Genomic DNA, 26,923 nt, shown 5'->3' on the forward strand with positions numbered 1-26,923 from the left:
TCCTTTAATTCAGCTCAATAGCTCTGCATCAGCTGAAGGCGCATCCATTTTGAATATTGTTGCTGTTGTTGTTTTGTATTCATACGCGCCGCTTCATTTACATTATTTACATTTTTGATCAATGAAACGTCACATTTTTTTAATTTGAAAATGTTTAATTAAATGATAAGAAATGAAGCGCAGCGCATTGATGAAAAAGTTTTCCGGTCAATTTTTTCTTTGATACGTCGATCAATAGAAAAATTATTATCTTCATTTATTAAAATATCCAAGAAAACTTCATTGACACATTATCATTTTTTTTAATCGGAAAAATTCAGAGAATCGAAAACAGATTTCTTACGGAGATTTATAATGGGAAATGTTGACATCTTTTCTCCATTCGTAGGTCGCTCAGAATACCTCGCACAATTTTTCAACTTTATCATCCGGATCAGTTGAAATGCAAAACCCTGTAGACTTCTTTATTTTCAGCTGTGTATTGAACCTAATGAGCTAGAGAGGACGTTTTAAAAAAGAAATTATGAGCTATTCCGCAAAATGTGAATCGAGGATATTTTAGGACAGGGTATGGTGGTCAATGCATGTACTGTTGATTTTGGGAAAATAATTATTCTTGAATAAATAATCTCGGATTGATAATCTCTCAAAAAAATTAAATATTAGACAAAGGATATCTGTTTTAGCATGATAAACAAATCTATAAAGTAAATAACATTAGATAAGACTTTCCGTTTTCTGTTCCGTTCCGCTCTCCGTTCCGTTTTCCGTTCCGCGTTTTAGCAACACCCCGTTTAGTTGACCCCAATCGCAAATCCCGAGTAAACCCAAAGTGGACACAAATTCTTAAGAAGTAAACCTATAGTAAATCCAAGGAAAACCTCAAATGTAAGCCCAGGGTTCAGATGGTGTTTACTCTGGTGTTAGGTTGGGTATAATCAATACTGTAGGGTTTTTTTCTTCAAAAACAAAATATATTTCAGTTGCAAAACCATCTCTTGGAATAGGATTGGAATTGTCATACCCCCGCTTCAAATGAGATTGGGAGTATACGTCATATACTCGTCTGTCTGTGTGTTTGAATGTATTAGTGTTTGTCTGTCTATAACACATTTATGTTCCATTTTTCCCGTAATTTAATGCTTGAAATTTTAAGTCTTTGATTAGGTATGTCATGTGATGGGATTCATTTTTATCATTGTCAATCTGAAGGATCAATATTGAAATATGAGTAAAAATGGATTAATAGAGATGTGGATCTTCATAATCATTAAAATATTTTATCATTTTCTATTTGGCAACTCCTCGGGATTACACCATTTGATGCCCCCGACATAAAAACACATGAATATATATGGCTACAGTGTAGGCGGTAAGATGAATCTCAACAGTTTTCAAGATAGTCAGCCTTTTTTCCGTTTCATGAGGGTCAAAATTATCCACAGGATCATGATATACATAGTATTTGATATGCCATAAAACATAAAAACAGAAAAAAAATATAATTGATGAAGAATGCATGTTTTCAAGATACTAGTCTTTTTGAGTTTGTTGGAGGGTGGGGTGAAGGGTGAGGTGATGACCCCAGGTTTAGGGGCTATGTTTGAATTGCGTCTTGACATGATCAACGGGAATATATATGGGTAAGGGATATCAAAAAAATTTATGGTTAAGGGATAAGGATTAAACCATATACAAGACATTTCAATAATTTGTAAATAGTTAATAAAGAGGGGGTGGATAAAGCCCCTGAGCTTTGATAAATGTTATAAACATAAATCAATTTCAAGTCAGTTCCACAGCCTTTTTATTTGGCAATATTTGGAGGGGAGTTATCCATAACTGTTTGTTCTGCAGACAGTTTACACATTTGTATACAGAAATTACTCTTGCGCGATTGTTTAGTGTAAAGTTACTGATGATAAATTTATTGGCTACTACGCAATGCAAGTAAAAAAAGTTAAAATTTCTCAGTAGAATTTCAACACATTGTCATAATATATAAGAACTTTAAAATGGCGGTGGGTTTGTAGCAAACATACAGTTAGATTCAGAAAGTGGAAATAATATCAGGTTTAGCACGATATCTTAATTTATAAAATCCAGTGCAATTATATGCTATTAGTTATAGGTTATAAGGCTGTTATTACAAAGTAGTTATAATAATGTGAGCTATTCAGATCTTTGTTTTTGTAAATTATTGAAATATAAAAGCGTTACGTCTAGGTTGTTTCCTACGATTGTCATAGAAAACATTACATATAATATCTAAAATATCAAAAATCATTTAAGAGAACTTTGCCTTGACCTTAACCCTTGACTTCAGCAATCCAGTTCATGCATTTCGTTTCTTTGTAATAAACATGGATTCTTTATTTGTGTAGTATACATGAATTAAGTTAAAGAGGAGAAAATAAGTCAAGACGACGATTATGCAGTGAGCTTTCACATAGAAACTTGACGTAAAGTCACCGCATAGAATATGATAGAGTGATTACTATAGGGCAAATGCATAGTGGGGCCTCAATTAGACTGCTTAGAGTAACAAAAGTCTACGACATTATAAAGTTTTCCGTAGTCATCAAGATAGTTGAAAGTAGCACGTAATATCAAGGATTTACAACGATAATAATATATTTACATCCACCAAGTATTTTTCCCTATATTAAAACTAATAGTAAATTCATAACTCTATAGAAACAACAATACTGAAATTTACATGCACATGTTCATCGATTGGTCGAAACCTACATGTACAGCAACCTACGTAATACCACGGACTGCAAAAACAATCAAGATGATGTCAGACTCAAATTCCAATGGGATACGATCTGGCTGTTACTTTTAGATAACGTACTGATGTACATAATGTACATTAACAGCACTTAAGTGGATTTTACCAACTTTTTACAATCAATTTATTAATTTGTTAAAAGATAGATGTAAATATGTATGTGTCATAATATAAAATCTTTTTTGAGATTCATGCAGGTTCTTAAGGTAGCCATCATTGCAGAAAAAAAACTTAACCCGCTAAAGAAAATGAATTAGCATACTTATTCCTGCCACATCCTACAATTAAGCTGCTTAACATATATTAACTTTCAACAAATGTATTTGTCAATATTAGGTACATTCATTGTAATTATGACCCGTAACAATATTAGAATCGCCAAAGCAAGATTTCGTCAAACTTAAATCATTCTTATTGATCACATTTTTCTTGAAAAATTATCACAGAAAATTTCAACCTTTTCTTTTTACGTTAAAAACAAAATAATCATATTTTGCTTAATATGAGCCTTTTTGTATGGGTTAATCAGGCAAAACAATAAAAATTAAAACAAGTACAGGGAAGTGTAATTAGGGGAAACACCTCGGCAAGGCTTTTTCTGTGATATATTAATATATAATTATATTGTGCATATTTCTATGATCATTAGGCCTACAAGACAAAAGATAACAGCATCTAGTTTACACCTGTACTTTGACTTTTATTTAGGTTTGTTCTACTGGCTGCAGGATGTTACCGTCACTGTAGGACTGACAGAATCAGACGTCAACACTCCCTGTGGTTTCTTTGCTGGTCCCGGTACTGCGTCACAGCTGGTCGTCATCGACTGTCCGACATTACCACAGGGGAGATTCGTTAAGATCTCAAAGACAACTGAGTTTCTCATTCTTTGTGAAGTTGATGTGTTTGGCGTCCCTGCCTGATATTCATTAAAGCCGATGACTAGGCTGAAATGTTGACGACCTTAGATACATGTATATTTTTTTTTGCATCTTGAGGAAATAATTATCTGGTCTTATTTAATGTGACTTTACAAATCGCTTCAAGTTAAAATTCTACATCTGTTGCCCTATTTATCCCTAAATATGTTTTTGCTTTTAATGTTACATGTCTGACTTTTATTTATAATGCTTCTTACATTGGATATAACTGTAAAGCTTTTTAATGTACCTTTATACTTAATTCAACGTATTTTAAATTATTTTGATCAGTACGTATTGGTTTTATTTCTGTTTAATTACTGTGGTGTCAATAAATTACATTTAAGGTATATTTTGTTTTCTTTTAATAGAACATTAATTAGGGCATGGTAATTATTTACACAACAAAATATATTATATAACTTTTTTCTAATGGAGTCTTTTAGATTTGAAATAATTGAAGACAATTTGAAACCAGAACTTATTTTGATTGCTCTGTGCAGAAAATATAACATTTAAAATTGTGTAAACTAAAATATAAACAAATTAGAATTCAGTACAACCCGTCGCTAACCCAAAGCTTTTTTAAAGCTGAACATCGCTCGTAAACAGGCACTGTCCGCCTTATTTCTTTTTCATCACTGCTGTCCCTACAACCCTTATATAAGGCAAAGACCGCTAAACAGTTCAAAGTACTTCGCTGTAGAGGTCTCACCTGTGTGGACGTACATCCTCGCCGTGCTACTCGGTCGCAATGAAATTATCAAATTTTACACACAGGAGAATACTAACATCAAATTAATCGGTCAATTTATTATTTACAAATAGAATATGCACATTAATAAGAAATAAATGCATTAAATCCAAAGACCACGAAAAGAATACCACTCGTCGGCCACGAGTTTCAGGTGTGCAATCGGGTGTTCCGAAATCGAAGGGTTTATATACAAGGTACTTGGCATTGTGTGCCGGTGCCTATTTATGAGCGGCATTCAGTTTTAAAGTAAATCTGTGTGAAAAAATGTCACACTGACTTTGCAATATATTTTCTTTTTGACTTTGCAAATATCCATACTAGATAGAACTATCGGACGATATCATAGCATCATACTCTATCATTTCATTGGAAACATTAATCCATTATTCTTTGAAGAATAAGGAATGTATTAATTTACTTAATTCCCGTATAAAATCGTAATTGCGTTGATTTAATTCTCACGTATGCCGTTAAAATCCCCTTTTCATATTATATTTCATTCACTTTTGAACATGATAATTCAAAATTTATGAAGAATAAATCAGCAAAAAAAAAACCCTAAAAAACTGACGCAAATAAAAAGTACACATTTCACCTATGTTCGCAAATATTGTTACACGCGAAAATAACTAAATATTGGATATGTGTGAATATCAGACTGTTTAAGAGTCTTAAACCCAACTCAATTACAAAATCAAATATATTTAAAACAATGTTGCATCAAATGATTTCAGTTGGTTATATTAAGAATTTTGTAAAATAACAACGGTTAAGGCTGTTCTATTGTTATTTTAAAATCTGAGTTCAAACCTAGGAAAATAGTCAGTGTGCATTAAAACTTAAGAATAACAAGCTGGTACACATTATTACATGATTTAAAGCTATGAGGTCTGTTTCAAAGACACTTTCTTAAAAGGTGTCATAACCGCAAGTGGTATCTCCTTCATATATATAGTCCGGCTGATTGGTGCAAAATTGCTCACTAAATGAAGAAAGCACCAACTTTTGCATGGTTGTATATTTCAGTGTACTAAGCATAATAAACAATGGACCAACTCTCAAAAATCAATGTGGCCGCCATTTTCAGGATGGCCGCCATATAGTTTATCGTTTTATAACTTTATTCAAAAGAATAACTTTTTTTATCCTATGAGTTCAAATTTTACACAGTTGATAGGTTGTGGATGCTTTAATAGACGTTCTAGCATTCAAAATGAAAAAAAACATATTAATATGACAGCCAAGTATATTATCTGTTACATTTTGGTTTTTATACCCCCGCTCCGAAGAAGAGGGGGTATACTGTTTTACCCATGTGTGTCTGTCTGTCTGTCTGTCCGTCCGTAACAAAAATTTCTGTCGCATTTATCTCAGCAACTATTTATCGCAGATGCTTGAAATTTTTACACAGTGTTTGTTAAGGCATGTCATATCGTGGGATATATTTTTGCACCAATCGGACGTCAACTTCCTCTTAAATGACGACTTTGCTTATTTTTTTACCAAAATGTTCAAACAAATTTTCGTCAAAGATTTCTCAGCAACTATTTATCGCAGATGCTTGAACTTTTACACAACATTTGTATAGGCTTGCCATATCGTGGGATATATTTTTGCACCAATCAGACGTCAACTTCCTGTTAAATGACGACTTTGTTTATTTTTAGCAAACATTTTCAAACAAATTTTTGTCAAAGAATTCTCAGCAACTGTATATCGCGGATGCTTGCAATTTTTACACAGTATGTGTATAGGCATGCTATATCGTGGGATGTATTTTTGTACTAATCGGACGTCAACTTCCTGTTAAATGAGTACTCTGTTTATTTTTAGCCAAAATTTTCAAACAAATTTCCGTTAAAGATTTCTCAGCAACTATTTTTTTTATCGCAGATGCTTGAAATTTTAACACACTTTTTGTTTTGGCATGCCATATTGTGGGATATATTTCTATATAAATCGGACGTCAACTTCATGTTAAATAATGACTGTTTATTTTTAGCCAAAATTTTCAAACAAATTTTCGTCAATGATTTCTCAGCAGATATTTATCGCAGATGCTTGCAATTTTTACAGTCTTTGTTAAGGCATGCCATATCATGGAATATATTTTTGTACCAATCGGACGTCAACCTTCTGTTAAATGAGTACTTTGTTTATTTTAGCTAAAATTTTCAAACAAATTTTCCTCAAAGATTTCTCAGCAGCTATTGATCGCAGATGCTTGAAATTTTAACACACTATTTGTTTAGGCATGCCATATTGTGGGATATATTTCTGTACCAATCGGATGCCAGCTTTCTGTTAAATGTCGGCTTTGCTTATTTTGCATATTCACATCAGAGCGGAGTTATCACTAGTGAGCATTGGCTCACAGATATCTTGTTTATTTAAACAATATTTTTTTTTATGATAATTCAAAATTCATTAACATTTATTAATTTTGGTTAAATTTGGACCCTTAATTGATAGTTAAATTTGATCTTTCAATATGATTGCGATATGTTTTCACACTGGTTTCATTAAAAAAAGATTTCAAATGAGATCATTGATGACTTATATGAGATGAAATTGAATTACATAAAATATTTTATTTAATTAGAATATAAAAAGTTGATAAAATTTACTGAACTCTTTGTGCCAGGACCAAAATCTCAGGACGAATTTATTGCTCACCGCTTTGCTTCTGGCTATATTTTGTCCCCGGGAGCTAATATAATCACTGTTGCTCTTAACCGCAGTCATTTTTTGTATTATATAGAAGATGTACATGAATATTTATTCAAATATTATATTACATAACAACACTTATACAGCAACAGCAAAAGAACAAATATTTTTAAAAAAGTTAAAAGTTCCATCATTAAAAAAGTATGGAACGCCATTACAGTAGAAAAGTAGCATAATATGGTAGGCTATTTTGTTATATATGTGTAAGTTATTCCTTGCGAACGACCATCCAAACTATGCTAGATGGTTTCCTGTTCACTAACTAGACATGGTTATGCTACAGGATAATGTAACAGAAGTGGAGAAGAAGTTTCAGAATTGAAGATTTGCTGCGAATAATCTTATAATAGATTTTTTTCCATATATCCACAATCAGGCACATAAGCAATATTTTAACAAGAGGCCCATGGGCCACATTGCTCACCTGACAACAGTTCCTTGTAACATTCTATTTCATAGCATATGTTATTTCTATTTTAAACTTTGAACCCCTTTATGGAGCCCCAGTATTGGTCCGGGGTTTATGATTGGCTTTAACAACTACATTATTGGAGGATCCTTGTATTGTAATCTCACAAACTATAGCATTGTAGTTCTCAAGAAGAAAATGTTTAAACATTTTCCATATACATGTATATTTATATGTTAAACTTTGAACCCCACTTGGGGCCTCATTATTGATCTGGGGGTCTTGGGGCCCCAGTATTAGTCCGGGGGTCACGAGTTTACCAATTTAGAATCTACAATATCCAATGATGCTTGCATAGTATTCTCACAGACTTTTGCACTGTAGTTCTCGAGAAGAAGATTTTTAAACATGTTCCCTAGTTATTTCCATCTTAATTTTGAACCCCTTCTTGGGCCCCAATATTAGTCTGGGGGTCACGGCTTTCACAATTTAGAAACTTTACAATTTGAGAATGCTTGCATAGTAATCTCACAAATTGAAGCATTGTAGTTCTTCTCCATAATATTTTTAAACATGTTCCCTCCTATCTTTCTATGTGAAACATTGAACCCTTTCTCCTGGGGCCCCAGTATTAGATCGCTTCTATAATTTTAAGTTTTCACTACATGAGGACCCAAGTAAAGTAATCTCACAAAGTATGACATTGTAGTTCTCCAGAAGATTTTTTTAAACATGTTTCCTATATATTTTATGTTAAACTTTGAACCCCTCTTAATGCCCCAGTATAAGTCCGGGGTTCATGATTTTAACACTTTCGAATCTACAATTGCCAAGGATGTATGCATAGTAATATCCCAAACTGTTGCATTGTAGTTCTTAAGAAGAAGATTTTTAAACATTTTTCTTATATATGTTTTTGCCCGGGATCACAATCTTAACAATTTAGAATCTTCACTATACATACAAGCTTATGTATAAATATTGGCATTTCTGGTCCAGTGGTTCTTGAGAAGAAGATTTTTCAACATTTATCCTATTTATTTCTATGTTAATCTTTGAACCCAGCCTGGAGCCCCAGATTTAGTACGGGGGTCATGAGTTTTATAATTTTGAATCTTCACTATACATACAAGCTTTTGTATAAATATTGGCAATTCTGGTGAAGTGGTTCTTGATATGTAGATTTTTAAACAATTTTCTTACACATTTCTATGTTTAAGTTGTAGCCCGGCCCGCCTGGGGCCCCAGTTTTTGTCCGGGTGTCACGATTTTTACAATTTAGAATCTTCACTATATATACAAGCTTTAATGTAAATGTTGGCATTTCTGGTGCAGTGGTTTTTTGAGAAGGAGATTTTTAAACATTTATCCTATGGATATCTGTGTTAAACTTTGAAAACCGCCTGGGGCCCTAGTTTTGTTCCGGGGGTCACGATTTTTACAATTTAGAATCTTCACTAATTATACAAGCTTTTGTGTAAATGTTGGCATTTCTGGTGCAGTGGTTTTTTAGAAGAAGATTTTAAAACATTTATCCACTGTATTTCCATGTTAAACTTTGAACCCCGCCTGGGGCCCCAGTTTTGGTCCGGGGGTCACGATTCTTATAATTTAGAATCTTCACTATATATCAAAGCTTTTGTGTGAATATTGGCTTTTCTGGTGCAGTGGTTCTTGATATGAAGATTTTTTAATATTTATCCTATGGATTTCTGTGTTAAACTGTGAACCCCGTCTAGGGCCCCAGTTTTCGTCCAGGAGTCACGATTTTTATAATTTAGAATCTTCACTAAATATACAGGCTTTTGTGTTAATATTGGCATTTCTGGTGCAGTGGTTCTTGAGAAGAAGATTTTTCAACATTTTTCAAATGTAATTCTATGTTAAATTTTGAACCCGCCTGGGGCCCCAGTTTTGGTCCGGGGGTCACGATTTTTATAATTTAGAATCTTCACTATATATACAAGCATTTGTGAAAATATTGGCATTTCTGGTGCAGTTGTTCTTGAGAAGAAGATTTTAAAACATTTTTCCAATGTATTTCCTTGTTAAATTTTGAACTCCTCCTTGGGTCCAAGTTTTGGTCTGGGGGTCACGATTTTTACAATTTAGAATCTTCACTATATATACAAGCTTTTGTGTAAATATTGGCATTTCTGGTGCAGTGGTTCTTGAGAAGAAGATTTTTAAAGACATGCACCCTATTTTCACTGTTTCGTAATTATCTCCCCTTTAAAGAGGGTTGTACCCTTTATTTTAACAATTTAGAATCCCCTTTTCATAAGGATGCTTTGTACCAAGTTTGGTTAAATGTGGCCCAGAGGTTTTTGAGAAGAAGTCAAAAAATGTGAAAAGTTTACAGACGGACGGACAGACAGACGGACGGACGACGGACAACGGGTGATCAGAAAAGCTCACTTGAACCTTCGGTTCAGGTGAGCTAATAAAAAGGAGATGATGGAACAATGAGCCTTTGAGAGAATAAAGGTCAGTTTCAAAGGTGGATGGTAGCGGGTCCTACACTGATGATGTTCTTAACAACTCCTACATTGATGATGTATTTGTAAACACCTACACTGATGATGTGTCTGAGAACTCCTACACTGATGATGTGTCTGAGAACTCCTACACTGATGATGTGTTTGTAAACTCCTACACTGATGATGTGTCTTAGAACTGCTTCACTGATGATGTATTTGAGAATTCCTACACCGATGATGTATTTGAAAAATCCTACACTGATGATGTGTTTGTGAACTCCTACACTGATGATGTGTTTGAGGACTCCTACACTAATGCACGCAGGGGTGTTAAGGAAGCAATTGGGCAATTTAGCGTCTTATTTTGACTGTTATATTCAAAATCTTGAAATTAAATTAGAATTTCGAAGACTTAGTATTATCCTTTAAAATATATGTCAGTGCAATAAAATCAGGTAGTGCATAACTGCCACATTGGTGCATTATCACGTGACAACTATAAATAACTTACGTATACTCCTTAACATAAAATGTAATAGAGCAACACTACCCCGCGGTTTCGAAAATAAAATAAACAAACCAAGTGAAGGCAAAACATCTCAATCTAATCAAAACCGCTGCTAGAATTCTCTGTTCTTCTTTATTTAATAGCTATTTATCCAGCTCTCGTAAAACCTTCCCAACATTTGTAAAGTTTGCACGGAGAACGGTATGTTGCATCGAAACAACACAAAACATGGGATTCTAGCAGCACTTTTCAATTTAAGCATTGATCAAACTAACGATACGTATAAAATTTCAAGTTCAATATATACGGGGTAGTGTTGTTCTAGTCGGATTTTTATATCGTAAACAACGACAGAGGAAAGCCTGGCCGAGAAATAAAAGCAAATTTACATACCTTTTAGCGAATGATTGATAAAATTAACACGAACCTTCGGTTCAGGTGAATAAGGTTCAGGTGAGCTAATAAAAAGGAGACGATGGAACAATGAGCCTTAGAGAGAATAAAGGTCAGTTTCAAAGGTGGATGGTAGCGGGTCCTACACTGATGATGTGCTTAACAACTCCTACATTAATGATGTATTTGTAAACTCCTACACTGATGATGTGTCTGAGAACTCCTACACTGATGATGTGTTTGTAAACTCCTACACTGATGATGTGTCTGAGAACTCCTACACTGATGATGTGTTTGTAAACTCCTACACTGATGATGTGTCTTAGAACTCCTACACTGATGATGTGTGTGAGAATTCCTACACTGATGATGTGTTTGTGAACTCCGACACTGATGATGTGTTTGTGGACTCCTACACTGATCATGTGTTTGATGACTCCTACACTGATGCACGCAGGGGTGTTAAGGAAGAATATGGGCAATTTAGCGTCTTATTTTGACTATTATATTTAAAATCTTGAAATTAAATAAGAATTTTGAATAAGATCAAAAACTTAGTATTATCCTTTAAAATATATGTCAGTGCAATAAAATCAGGTAGTACATAACTGCCACATTGGTGCATTATCACGTGACAACTATAAATAACTTACGTATATTCCTTAACATAAAATGTGATAGAGCAACACTACCCTGCGGTTTCGAAAATAAAATAAACAAACCAAGTGAAGGCAAAACATCTCAATCTAATCAAAACCGCTTCTAGAATTCTCTGTTCTCCTTTATTTAATCGTTATTCATCCACCTCTCGTAAAACCTTCCCAACATTTGTAAAGTTTGCACGGAGAACGGTATGTTGCATCGAAACAACACAAAACATGGGATTCTAGCAGCACTTTTCAATCTAAGCATTGATCAAACTAATGATACGTTAAAAATTTCAAGTTCAATAGATACGGGGTAGTGTTGTTCTAGTCGGATTTTTATATCGTAAACAATGACAGAGGAAAGCCTGGCCGAGAAATAAAAGCAAATTTACATACCTTTTAGCGAATGATTGATAAAATTAACATCTCTCCCAGTATTCTTATGTTCAATTCTCAATAAATCACACCACAATACTTTATTAGAGTTTTTAGATTAGTTATATTTTAAACATGTTTACAATACGTTCCGATCAAATTCACACGACATTCAACTTTTAGTCATGACGTCATCAATATGTAAATCTACGTAATACAAACTAATTTCTGAAGAACAAAAATCATCTTTAGTATTTTTTATTTGTTTTTGGTCTACGTTTCGTTGCTTAGTTATTTAAATATGTACATTATAATTAAGATTTGTGATTTCACGGAATTACATGAAGCTCAGATTCCATATGCTTCGTTAACACCCCGCGCATGATGTGTTTGAGACTCCTACACTGATGACGTGTTTCAGAACTCCTACACTGATGATGTGTTTGAGAACTCCTATACTGATGATGTGTTTGAGACTTCTACACTGATGATGTGTTTGAGAACTCCTACCCTGATGATGTGTTTGAGAACTCCTACCCTGATGATGTGTCTGAGAACTCCTACCCTGATAATGTGTCTGAGACTCCTACATTGATGATGTGTTTGAGAACTCCTACCCTAATGATGTGTTTGAGAACTCCTACACTGATAATGTGTTTCAGAACTCCTACACTGATGATGTGTTTGAGGATTTCTACACTGATGATGTGTTTGAGAACTCCTACACTGATGATGTGTTTGAGGAAACCTACACTGATGATATGTTGGAGAACTCCTACACTGATGATGTGTTTGAGGATTGCTAAACTGATGATGTGTTTGAGGATTGCTACACTGATGATGTGTTTGAGAACTCCTACACTGATGATGTGTTAAGGGACTCCCACACTGATGATGTGTTTGAGGAATCCTACACTGATGATATGTTGGAGAACTCCTACACTGATGATGTGTTTGAGTACTCCTATACCGATGATGTGTTTGTGAACTCATACACTGATGATTTGTTTGTGAACTCCTACACTGATGATGTGTTTGTGAACTCCTACACTGATGACGTGTTTGAGAATTTCTATACTGATGATGTGTTTAAGGACTACACTGATGACGTGTTTGAGAATTTCAACACTAATGATGATTTGTTTGAGAAGTTTTTCAGCGGTGACGTGTTTAAGAATTCCTACATTGATTTTCGTTCAGAACTCCTACACTGATGATGTGTTTGAGAACTCCTACACTGATGATGTGTTTGAGAACTCCTTCACTGATGATGTTTCTGAGAACTCGTACCCTAATGATGTGTTTGAGACTCCTACACTGATGATGTGTTTGACAACTCCAACTCTGATGATGTGTTTGAAAGCTCTTACACTGATGATGTGTTTCAAAACTCCTACACTGATGATGTGTTTGATGATTTCTAAACTGATGATGTGTTTGAGGATTGCTACACTGATGATGTGTTTGAGAACTCCTACACTGATGATGTGTTAAGGGAGTATGGGACTGACACCAAAGTAATTAAATTTTTTTAAAAATTGGTTCAACAAATAGCATTGCATTTTTTCTAACAAAATATAACAATTTTTTGATAGGTTAATATGTTTGTTTCCATGGTAACGGTATCCAAACATACCCTTGTTGGAAATACATCCGTTCATCAAAATACACCACTTACAACAGAAATGAAGCAATGCTACATCGTTTATAGTAATTTTATTTCATTTTTCTTATATGCTATTTATAATACATTGACAGAAGTACAATTTATTAAAAAAAAAATTCTGAAAGCCTCCTCAGTATCATACAATGTGCGACCGAATTTCCTCTGCATGGTTCAAATTTGTTACTTTTTGTGTTGACCTTCAATGCAAAATGGTCAAAAAATCTGTTTTGATATAATTGGAAGTTTTATTTTTGAACTTAAACGAAATATACAAATGTTATGCTTTCACTGGAAAAGGAGAAACTCACATGTCAATGACTTAGATAAAAAGATATTGCAATCTGAATTTACTCTGGTCTGTTTTTACAATTTCCCGCCATTTTCACTTGATCACTATTCTAGTGTAGATAAAATAATCAATACCAACTTTCTGTTCAATAAACATTGAGTCAATTAATTATATCTTTACTACAATGCTGGTACTTTATAAAATTCAACAAAAAAGTAAAAAATTATTCATTTAAATCTCAAATTTCCTCTGCTTAACTTGAAATTCCTCTGCTAAAATACAAATTTTTAAACCATTTGCACCTTATAACACTATACCAGGTAGGAACAAAATAATTCTAGTAGGTATAAACAAATAAATATTTAATTTATGATTTGCTACATGTATTATAATTATTTTTTTCAACTCTGAAACATAAAAAAAGATTGAAATCAGCATTACATCATGTACAAAATGCACAGTACAAACGCCGAATATAATTTCAAGCTATTTTGGCAGAACAACATCCATTACTGTTACAACCATATATTATGGTATGAATTTTTTTTTTTAAACTAATCAAGTTTATACTGGACATTTAACTCCTCACATGTATATGTACAATGTAATAGATCAACAAACTTATACAAATAATGCACCCAAATCAAAAGCCCTTTCAACATTGTTACATGTATTACCAATCTAGAAGCTGACAATTACCGCTCCAGAACGAACGCTATCAACAATTTTATTATATATCTAACATAAATATTGAAGCAGACAAGAGCACATCCTTGGCTTATCCTTGCAACATCTGCTTTTTATTTGGGCAAAGATGTAGTATAAACATCTTTTGAGATACTGTATGACTTTGAAAGTTAAAGTTGTGTGTTATTTTTTCACAATATAGATGGTTCCTTAAGATTTCCTTCACATGATAAGCATCCAATGTTTTACCAATATTTGTGTCAATGTTTGTCCGAAGTTTTGAAATCATTGTGCTATCTTCATCACCAACTATTGTCTTTATACAAATAGACCCATCATTCACATCCTTGACCATCTCTTCTATCATGTCACTCTCCATGGCCTTCATAGAACTTTCCGTTCCAGTTGATAATGCAATCATGTGGAGGAGGTGTTGATTTGGAATTGAGAGACAAAGTACATGTGCGACAGGATTTCGATCTTGTTGAAAAGTTTTCTATTTTTCCAGAAAATGTCCCGATCATAGATGAATGACCTGAAAGATGGGGTATAGCATCAACTTAAATACTTATACATAAAGAAATATCTAAAAACTGTTGTGACATTCAAACACAAGGATTTCTTAGGATGTACAATTTATGGTTCACAAAGACTAGGCCTCGGACAATTCAGGGTTTATTCAACTACATGTGGTTCGATTTCCATGGCATTCAAAAATTATATAATTTAGAATTTACTGATATAATAAACAAACGTTTTAAATGAATGAAAGACTTTCAAATGGCACACTCATGCTAGGAGTATTAAAAAGAATAAAATAAATGACAAAAAATATATTGCACAGTGATAATCTCTGGGGCTAAGGACTCAGTCAAAATATATATGGAATAATACATTAACTTTTACCTTACTGTATGGGGGCTTTAATTTGTTGATATGAAAGAGTATACCCTTGAAATCCATGAAAATTTAAACCAATCACAGTGATACACTGTACCAAACGAAATTACCCAGTAGTTTATGTACTAGTAATTTATCAAATACCTGATAAACCGTCATGACTTCACTCTCTCTATCTATTCTGCCAACCAGCATATTTCTATGTATAGCTCTTCTTCATTAGAAGATCAATACAGTCTAAAAATGGCCTCGACCATCGGGTTCTCTTAAATGCGTATCTGCTTACATCCCTAATTCCACCAAACTCCTCCACTGTCTCCAACCACAATCAGACATTTGGACAACTTCTTCATGGTCAACATCTGTAATATTAAGTTACATAATCAGGAATTTTTGCACCATGAGAGAATTTTAAATGGAACACCAGTTGGTTGCAAAGTTGATCAGTAAAAAAAATATATGCATGTGTACTTGATATTATAAAGGCATAAACAGACTCTAAGGTTAATTCAGATTTAACAAACATAATAATATTTACTAAGAGAGGAATAGTTAATATAAGACAATGACTTCTGAAATCTTTACTTTTAAATTACATGTTCTCCAATCAGATAAATGCAAATATTTCAACATGGAGAAGGGCATGGGGCTGTGAAAAGTAATTTTTGAGGGAGCATTATTGTGAAAGACTGAAAGTCACATAAAAGCTCCAGACACTGTACAGGTGTTTTAACGGGAAAAAAAGATACCATCTGAGGTTGACATTGTACTTGACATCTATTTCACACCTATTTGAAATTTATTTTGCTGTCAATATGTAAATTATGAGTTAATGTGTATACCATAGTGTATATCATTACAGAAAGTGTTCAATCTGTCTTTCTATTTTAAAATACATCTCCAGACGTCATGGGTTTCCAATAGTCTAACTCTTAACCCCACACATAATGGCTGTCAGTTTACAATTTCTATCAAAACTAAATCATTTTTAACCTCACTTATATATAGCATCAGAAATTACTGATACAAAATCAAAGTCATCATCATTTGCAGTCTCAACTTGTAGCTTATAGTCTGTCCCGAGTTACTGCTTCCATCACTTTTTGATTATTTTTAATAAAAATACACATACCTGTGAAAGAAATGCTGTTGAAGTCGATAAAAGGGAAAATATACAGGATATCTTAATTGACAAATTATCATTTTTCACTCATAAAAGTTCACTGGAACAAAAACAAATTTCTTACAGAGATTTATAATGGGAAATGTTTACATCTTTTCTCCATTCGGAAGTACTCCGAACACCTCGCACAATTTTTCAAAGTTATCATCCGGGCTTATTTATGGCTGATGCAATGCAAATGCAAAATCTCAGCAGACTTTTTATTTTGGGATGTGTATTGAAACCCGAAGAGGTAGAGGGGGCATTTCAAAACATATAATCTGGACATTTTTTATAATAGTGGATGAACGTAGTTTGAACTCAAAGGTATTTATGATTATCAAAGTATCAAGCGAAAAGCAGTGGAAGCAAAATCTCGGGATAGAGTATAAATATAAATTGAATGCCAGATAACTTGACTAATGAATATGCATAGAGACGACAGGAGATTTCGTATGTGTGGTATGACATCATTTTGAACCATGCATTGAAAATCGACTACTGGAAACATCTGATTATCTGAAACATGTGACGACATGATACACATTCTGATATATGTTAGAATTAAGTTTAACTATTTAAATGAGAGACATAAAGAATTCTACTGTGTTCTGATATGTGTATTGAACCATAGTGGCATACTGTCAAAGACTTGTATATATAATTATAATTATTTTTTTTTTATGAAATTACATCTCAGGTGCTTGGGGCTTTACTAACGAATATGTACGATGCTTACTTTGATAGGCATAGGTATCTTACATATCAATGCTTGCGCTTGTGCATTACAACGCCATAGCATTTATACAAGAAAAAATTAATGATATCCATACCAATTTTACTTTTACTCTAGTCTCAGCAAGATTCGCCGAAACTGAAAATCTGAAAAAAACGTCTATCAAAAACTTTCAGTCTCGACGAACTTAATCCTGCTGAGATTACAAATACTATTACTCTATCAATGAACGTAAGTCAAACCTGGACATATCGCTTTTGCTGGCGTCGAGTCATCTTCCTCCATCTCCGATGAGAATTTTTCAGCTGTAATATCAAAATATGTGATTGATCTGCCCAATAGAGCGTCAACGTTCGCACTACACTATCCCTTTTCTGAGCTTTAGCAACATTTATGTGGCGATTGGTCTTCTCAGCGTTCAAAATCAAATCCACGTTTCCTCCGCATTGCCGAAAACTGAACCGATATTTATGTCGTAAAAAAAGAATTTTGGGTTAAATTAACTCTTATTATCATTTATATTCACGATTTATTATTTACAAAACCTATAAAACCCTTTCCACTATAAATTTTATTGTTTAATACCTTAGAATTGAACAAACAGATTTAACGACCGCGAATTGGTTTACGTCATTCAGAGTTGCGCGGTAGATTCAAAATCGTGAGTCCCATACTTCCTTAAGGGACTCCCACACTGATGATGTGTTTGAGGAATCCTACACTGATGATATGTTGGAGAACTCCTACACTGATGATGTGTTTGAGAACTCCTATACCGATGATGTGTCTGTGAACTCATACACTGATGATTTGTTTGTGAACTCCTACACTGATGATGTGTTTGTGAACTCCTACACTGATGATGTGTTTGAGAATTCCTATACTGATGATGTGTTTAAGGACTACACTGATGACGTGTTTGAGAATTTCAACACTAATGATGATTTGTTTGAGAAGTTTTTCAGCGGTGACGTGTTTAAGAATTCCTACATTGATTTTCGTTCAGAACTCCTACACTGATGATGTGTTTGAGAACTCCTACACTGATGATGTGTTTGAGAACTCCTTCACTGATGATGTTTCTGAGAACTCGTACCCTAATGATGTGTTTGAGACTCCTACACTGATGATGTGTTTGACAACTCCAACTCTGATGATGTGTTTGAAAGCTCTTACACTGATGATGTGTTTGAGAACTCCTACACTGATGATGTGTTTGATGATTTCTAAACTGATGATGTGTTTGAGGATTGCTACACTGATGATGTGTTTGAGAACTCCTACACTGATGATGTGTTAAGGGACTCCCACACTTATGATGTGTTTGAGGAATCCTACACTGATGATATGTTGGAGAACTCCTACACTGTTGATGTGTTTGAGGATTGCTACACTGATGATGTGTTTGAGAACTCCTACACTGATGATGTGTTAAGGGACTACCACACTGATGATGTGTTTGAGGAATCCTACACTGATGATATGTTGGAGAACTCCTACACTGATGATGTGTTTGAGAACTCCTATACCGATGATGTGTCTGTGAACTCATACACTGATGATTTGTTTGTGAACTCCTACACTGATGATGTGTTTGTGAACTCCTACACTGATGATGTGTTTGGGAATTCCTATACTGATGATGTGTTTAAGGACTACACTGATGACGTGTTTGAGAATTTCAACACTAATGATGATTTGTTTGAGAAGTTTTTCAGCGGTGACGTGTTTAAGAATTCCTACATTGATTTTCGTTCAGAACTTCTACACTGATGATGTGTTTGAGAATCCTACACTGATGATGTGTTTGAGAACTCCTTCACTGATGATGTTTCTGAGAACTCGTACCCTAATGATGTGTTTGAGACTCCTACACTGATGATGTGTTTGACAACTCCAACTCTGATGATGTGTTTGAAAGCTCTTACACTGATGATGTGTTTCAAAACTCCCACACTGATGATGTGTTTGATGATTTCTAAACTGATGATGTGTTTGAGAACTCCTACACTGATGATGTGTTAAGGGACTCCCACACTGATGATGTGTTTGAGGAATCCTACACTGATGATATGTTGGAGAGCTCCTACACTGATGATGTGTTTGAGACTCCTACACTGATGATGTCTTTGAGACTCCTACACTGATGATGTGTTTGAGAACTCCTACCCTGATGATGTGTATGAGAACTTGTACCCTTATGATGTGTTTGAGACTCCTACACTGATGATGTGTTTGAGAACTCCTACCCTAATGATGTGTTTGAGAACTCCTACACTGATAATGTGTTTCAGAACTCCTACACTGATGATGTGTTTGAGGATTTCTACACTGATGATGTGTTTGAGGATTGCTACACTGATGATGTGTTTGAGGATTGCTACACTGCTCATGTGTTTGAGAACTCCTACACTGATGATGTGTTAAGGGACTCCCACACTGATGATGTGTTTGAGGAATCCTACACTGATGATATGTTGGAGAACTCCTACACTGATGATGTGTTTGAGAACTCCTATACCGATGATGTGTCTGTGAACTCATACACTGATGATTTGTTTGTGAACTCCTACACTGATGATGTGTTTGTGAACTCCTACACTGATGATGTGTTTGAGAATTCCTATACTGATGATGTGTTTAAGGACTACACTGATGACGTGTTTGAGAATTTCAACACTAATGATGATTTGTTTGAGAAGTTTTTCAGCGGTGACGTGTTTAAGAATTCCTACATTGATTTTCGTTCAGAACTCCTACACTGATGATGTGTTTGAGAACTCCTACACTGATGATGTGTTTGAGAACTCCTTCACTGATGATGTTTCTGAGAACTCGTACCCTAATGATGTGTTTGAGACTCCTACACTGATGATGTGTTTGACAACTCCAACTCTGATGATGTGTTTGAAAGCTCTTACACTGATGATGTGTTTCAAAACTCCTACACTGATGATGTGTTTGATGATTTCTAAACTGATGATGTGTTTGAGGATTGCTACACTGATGATGTGTTTGAGAACTCCTACACTGATGATGTGTTAAGGGACTCCCACACTTATGATGTGTCTGAGGAATCCTACACTGATGATATGTTGGAGAACTCCTACACTGATGATGTGTTTGAGAACTCCTATACCGATGATGTGTTTGTGAACTCATACACTGATGATTTGTTTGTGAACTCCTACACTGATGATGTGTTTGTGAACTCCTACACTGATGATGTGTTTGAGAATTCCTATACTGATGATGTGTTTAAGGACTACACTGATGACGTGTTTGAGAATTTCAACACTAATGATGATTTGTTTGAGAAGTTTTTCAGCGGTGACGTGTTTAAGAATTCCTACATTGATTTTCGTTCAGAACTCCTACACTGATGATGTGTTTGAGAACTCCTACACTGATGATGTGTTTGAGAACTCCTTCACTGATGATGTTTCCGAGAACTCGTACCCTAATGATGTGTTTGAGACTCCTACACTGATGATGTGTTTGACAACTCCAACTCTGATGATGTGTTTGAAAGCTCTTACACTGATGATGTGTTTCAAAACTCCTACACTGATGATGTGTTTGATGATTTCTAAACTGATGATGTGTTTGAGGATTGCTACACTGATGATGTGTTTGAGAACTCCTACACTGATGATATGTTAAGGGACTCCCACACTGATGATGTGTTTGAGGAATCCTACACTGATGATATGTTGGAGAACTCCTACACTGATGATGTGTTTGAGAACTCCTATACCGATGATGTGTTTGTGAACTCATACACTGATGATTTGTTTGTGAACTCCTACACTGATGATGTGTTTGTGAACTCCTACACTGATGATGTGTTTGAGAATTCCTATACTGATGATGTGTTTAAGGACTACACTGATGACGTGTTTGAGAATTTCAACACTAATGATGATTTGTTTGAGAAGTTTTTCAGCGGTGACGTGTTTAAGAATTCCTACATTGATTTTCGTTCAGAACTCCTACACTGATGATGTGTTTGAGAACTCCTACACTGATGATGTGTTTGAGAACTCCTTCACTGATGATGTTTCCGAGAACTCGTACCCTAATGATGTGTTTGAGACTCCTACACTGATGATGTGTTTGACAACTCCAACTCTGATGATGTGTTTGAAAGCTCTTACACTGATGATGTGTTTCAAAACTCCTACACTGATGATGTGTTTGATGATTTCTAAACTGATGATGTGTTTGAGAACTCCTACACTGATGATGTGTTAAGGGACTCCCACACTGATGATGTGTTTGAGGAATCCTACACTGATGATATGTTGGAGAGCTCCTACACTGATGATGTGTTTGAGACTCCTACACTGATGATGTCTTTGAGACTCCTACACTGATGATGTGTTTGAGAACTCCTACCCTGATGATGTGTATGAGAACTCGTACCCTTATGATGTGTTTGAGACTCCTACACTGATGATGTGTTTGAGAACTCCTACTCTGATGATGTGTTTGAGAACTCTTACACTGATGATGTGTTTCAGAACTCCAACACTGATGATGTGTTTGAGGATTTCTACACTGATGATGTGTTTGAGAACTCCTACACTAATGATGTGTTTAGGATCTCCCACACTGATGATGTGTTTGAGATTCCTACACTGATCATATGTTGGAGAACTCCTACACTGATGATGTGTTTGAGAACTCCAATACTGATAATGTGTTTGTGAACTCATACACTGATGATTTGTTTGTGAACTCCTACACTGATTATGTGTTTGAAAATTCCTACACTGATGATGTGTTTAAGGACTACACTGATGATATGTTTGAGAATTTCTACACTGATGATGTGTTTGAGAACTCCTACACTAATGATGTGTTTAGGGACTCCCACACTGATGATGTGTTTGAGATTCCTACACTGATCATATGTTGGAGAACTCCTACACTGATGATGTGTTTGAGAACTCCAATACTGATAATGTGTTTGTGAACTCATACACTGATGATTTGTTTGTGAACTCCTACACTGATTATGTGTTTGAAAATTCCTACACTGATGATGTGTTTAAGGACTACACTGATTATATGTTTGAGAATTTCTACACTGATGATAATTTGTTTGAGAAGTTTTTCACCGGTGACGTGTTTGAGAATTCCTACATTGAATTTCGTTGACAACTCCTACACTGATTTGTGTTTCAGAATTCTACACTGAAGATGTGTTTGAGAATGTCTACACTGATGATGATTTGTTTGAGAAGTTTTACACCGGTGACGTGTTTGAGAATTCCTACATTGATTTTCGTTGAGAACTCCTACACTGATGTGTGTTTCAGAATTCCTACACTAATGATGTGTTTGAGAACTCCTACACTGATGATGTGTTTGAGACTCCTACACTGATGATGTGTTTGAGAACTCCTACACTGATGATGTGTTTGAGAACTCCTACCCTGATGATGTGTCTGAGAACTCGTACCCTGATGATGTATTTCTGAACTCCTACACTGGTGATGTGTTTGAGACTCCTACACTGATGATGTGTTTGAGAACTCCTACACTGATGATGTGTTTGAGAACTCCTACCCTGATGATGTGTCTAAGAACTCCTACCCTGATGATGTGTTTAAGAACTACACTGATAAAGTGTTTAAGAATTTCTACACTGAAGATGATTTGTTTGATAAGTCCTTCACCGGTGACGTGTTTTAGAATTCCTACACTGATGATGTGTTTGAGACTCCTACACTGATGATGTGTTTGAGAACTCCTACCCTGATGATGTGTTTGGGAACTCCTACCCTGATGATGTGTCTGAGAACTCGTACCCTGATGATGTATTTCTGAACTCTTACACTGGTGATGTGTTTGAGACTCCTACACTGATGATGTGTTTGAGAACTCCTACACTGATGATGTGTTTGAGAACTCCTACCCTGATGATGTGTCTAAGAACTCCTACCCTGATGATGTGTTTAAGAACTACACTGATAAAGTGTTTAAGAATTTCTACACTGAAGATGATTTGTTTGATAAGTCCTTCACCGGTGACGTGTTTTAGAATTCCTACACTGACGATGTGTCTTAGACTCCTACACTGATGATGTGTTTGAGAACTCCTACCCTGATGATGTGTCTGAAAACTCGTACCCTGATGATGTGTTTGTGAACTTCTACACCGGTGATGTGTTTGAGACTTCTACACTGATGATGTGTTTGAGAACTCGTACCCTGATGAGATGTTTGATGAGAACTCCTACCCTGATGATGTGTTTGAGAACTCTTACACTGATGATGTGTTTCAGAACTCCTACACTGATGATGCGTTTGAGGATTTCTACACTGATGATGTGATTGATAACACCTACACTGATGATGTGTTTAGGGACTCCCACACTGATGATGTGTTTGAGGAATCCTACACTGATGATATGTTGGAGATCTCCTACACTGATGATGTGTTTGAGAACTCCTACACTGGAGTTATGTTTTTGAACTCCTACACTGATGATGTGTTTGAGAATTCCTACACTGATGATGTGTTTAAGGACTACACTGATGATGTGTTTGAGAATTTCTACACTGATGATGATTTGTTTGAGAAGTCCTTTACCGGTGACGTGTTTGAGAATTCCTACATTGATTTTCGTTGAGAACTCCTACACTGATGATGTGTTTGAAAACTCCTACACTGATGATGCGTTTGATGAATCCTACACTAATAATGTGTTTGAGAACTCTTATACTGATGATGTGTTTGAGAATTTCTACATTGATGATCGCGGCTATGTTAAGGCTGTCCGAAGCTAAATATATATCGACAAATGATACTATTTTAATTATCGAAAAATACTTTAACCGAGTCTCTTTAAACTTGTATAGCATAAATTAACAGTGACATCAAAAACTATAGTTGATGTATAGTTGATGATATATATGTTTCTTAAGCACGTGACAGGATTATTCTAACATGGTAAACTCCTACACTGATGGTGTGTCTAAGGACTCCTACAATGATGATGTGTCTGAAGAGTACTCCTACACTGATGATGTGTTGAAGAACTACACTATTGATGTGTTTGTGAACTCTTACATTTATGATGTGTCTGAGGACTCCTACACTGATGATGTGTGTGAGAATTCCTACACTGATTATGTGTTTAAGAACTACACTGATGATGTGTTTGAAAATTTCTACACTGATGATGATTTGTTTGAGAGTCCTTCACCGGTGACGTGTGTGAGAATTCCTACCCTGATAATGTGTTTGAGAACTCCTACACTAATAATGTTTTCGAGAACTCTTACATTAATAATGTGTTTGAGAATTCCTACATTGAAGATGTGTTTGCGAATTCCTAAACTGATGATGTGTTTGAGTACTCCTATACTAATAATGTGTTCGAGAACTCTTACACTAATAATGTGTTTGAGAACTCCTACACTGCTGATGGGTCTGAGAACTCCTACACTAATGATGTGTTTGAGAACTTATATACTGATGATGTGTTTGTAAACTCCTACACTGGTGATGTGTTTGTGAACTCCTACACTGATGATGTGTTTGAGAATTCCTACATTGACGATCGCGCCTATGTTAAGGCTGTCCAAAGCTAAATATATATCGAAAAATGATACTAATTTCATTATCGAAAATTCTTTAACCGAGCGAGTTTCTTTAAACTTGAATTGCATGAATTAACAGTGACAGCAAACACTATAGTTGATTTTTTTTGGTGACGTCATATATTTTTCTTAAGCACGTGACAGGAGTATTCTAACATGGTAAACTCCTACACTAATGGTGTGTCTGAGGACTCCTACACTGATGATGTGTCTGGGAACTCCTACACTGTTGATGTGTTTAAGGACTCCTAGACTGATGTGTGTTTCAGAATTCCTTCACTGATGATGTGTTTGAGAACTCCTGCACTGATGATGTGTTTGAGACTCCTACACTGATGATGTGTTTGAGAACTCCTACACTGATGATGTGTTTGAGAACTCCTACCCTGATGATGTGTCTGAGAACTCGTACCCTGATGATGTATTTCTGAACTCCTACACTGGTGATGTGTTTGAGACTCCTACACTGATGATGTGTTTGAGAACTCCTACACTGATGATGTGTTTGAGAACTCCTACCCTGATGATGTGTCTAAGATCTCCTACCCTGATGATGTGTTTAAGAACTACACTGATAAAGTGTTTAAGAATTTCTACACTGATGATGATTTGTTTGATAAGTCCTTCACCGGTGACGTGTTTTAGAATTCCTACACTGATGATGTGTCTTAGACTCCTACACTGATGATGTGTTTGAGAACTCCTACCCTGATGATGTGTCTGAAAACTCGTACCCTGATGATGTGTTTGTGAACTTCTACACTGGTGATGTGTTTGAGACTTCTACACTGATGATGTGTTTGAGAACTCGTACCCTGATGATCTGTTTGATGAGAACTCCTACCCTGATGATGTGTTTGAGAACTCTTACACTGATGATGTGTTTCAGAACTCCTACACTGATGATGCGTTTGAGGATTTCTACACTGATGATGTGATTGAGAACACCTACACTGATGATGTGTTTAGGGACTCCCACACTGATGATGTGTTTGAGGAATCCTACACTGATGATATGTTGGAGATCTCCTACACTGATGATGTGTTTGAGAACTCCTACACTGGAGTTATGTTTTTGAACTCCTACACTGATGATGTGTTTGAGAATTCCTACACTGATGATGTGTTTAAGGACTACACTGATGATGTGTTTGAGAATTTCTACACTGATGATGATTTGTTTGAGAAGTCCTTTACCGGTGACGTGTTTGAGAATTCCTACATTGATTTTCGTTGAGAACTCCTACACTGATGATGTGTTTGAAAACTCCTACACTGATGATGTGTTTGATGAATCCTACACTAATAATGTGTTTGAGAACTCTTATACTGATGATGTGTTTGAGAATTCCTACATTGATGATCGCGGCTATGTTAAGGCTGTCCGAAGCTAAATATATATCGACAAATGATACTATTTAAATTTTCGAAAAATACTTTAACCGAGTTTCTTTAAACTTGTATTGCATAAATTAACAGTGACATCAAACACTATAGTTGATGTATTTTTGTGACGTCATATATGTTTGTTAAGCACGTGACAGGATTATTCTAACATGGTAATCTCCTACACTGATGGTGTGTCTAAGGACTCCTACACTAATGATGTGTCTGAGGAGTACTGCTACACTGATGATGTGTTGAAGAACTACACTATTGATGTGTTTGTGAACTCTTACACTGATGATGTGTCTGAGGACTCCTACACTGATGATGTGTTTGAGAATTCCTACACTGATTATGTGTTTAAGAACTACACTGATGATGTGTTTGAAAATTTCTACACTGATGATGATTTGTTTGAGAGTCCTTCAGCGGTGACGTGTTTGAGAATTCCTACCCTGATAATTTGTTTG

The 26,923-nt window shown here is 35.2% G+C and overlaps 2 protein-coding genes and 1 pseudogene across 2 annotated transcripts in view; 2 read left to right on the forward strand and 1 right to left on the reverse strand.

Annotated features, from left to right (window-relative positions):
- LOC128173589 (neurogenic locus notch homolog protein 2-like) overlaps positions 1-4,055 on the forward strand; it is a 34,090-nt gene extending 30,035 nt beyond the window's left edge. The window contains exon 6 of the mRNA XM_052839285.1: positions 3,503-4,055. Within this exon, the coding sequence (XP_052695245.1) occupies positions 3,503-3,717 (215 nt within the window). The 3' untranslated portion in view covers positions 3,718-4,055. The remainder of the gene's footprint in view (positions 1-3,502) is intronic.
- A 9,658-nt stretch (positions 4,056-13,713) lies between these two features.
- On the reverse strand, positions 13,714-18,130 carry LOC128173567 (uncharacterized; annotated as a pseudogene).
- Positions 18,131-22,101: 3,971 nt separating this feature from the next.
- LOC128174783 (paternally-expressed gene 3 protein-like) lies at positions 22,102-25,058 on the forward strand. The gene is made up of 6 exons (XM_052840243.1): positions 22,102-22,369; positions 23,530-23,627; positions 23,747-23,955; positions 24,047-24,230; positions 24,400-24,681; positions 24,822-25,058. Exons 1-6 carry the CDS (start codon positions 22,102-22,104, stop codon positions 25,056-25,058), a joined length of 1,278 nt encoding a protein of 425 aa, XP_052696203.1.
- Positions 25,059-26,923: the final 1,865 nt, after the last annotated feature.

This window comes from Crassostrea angulata, chromosome 2 (genome assembly GCF_025612915.1).
Source record: "Crassostrea angulata isolate pt1a10 chromosome 2, ASM2561291v2, whole genome shotgun sequence".
In the NCBI taxonomy this organism is placed as follows: Eukaryota; Metazoa; Mollusca; class Bivalvia; order Ostreida; family Ostreidae; genus Magallana; species Magallana angulata.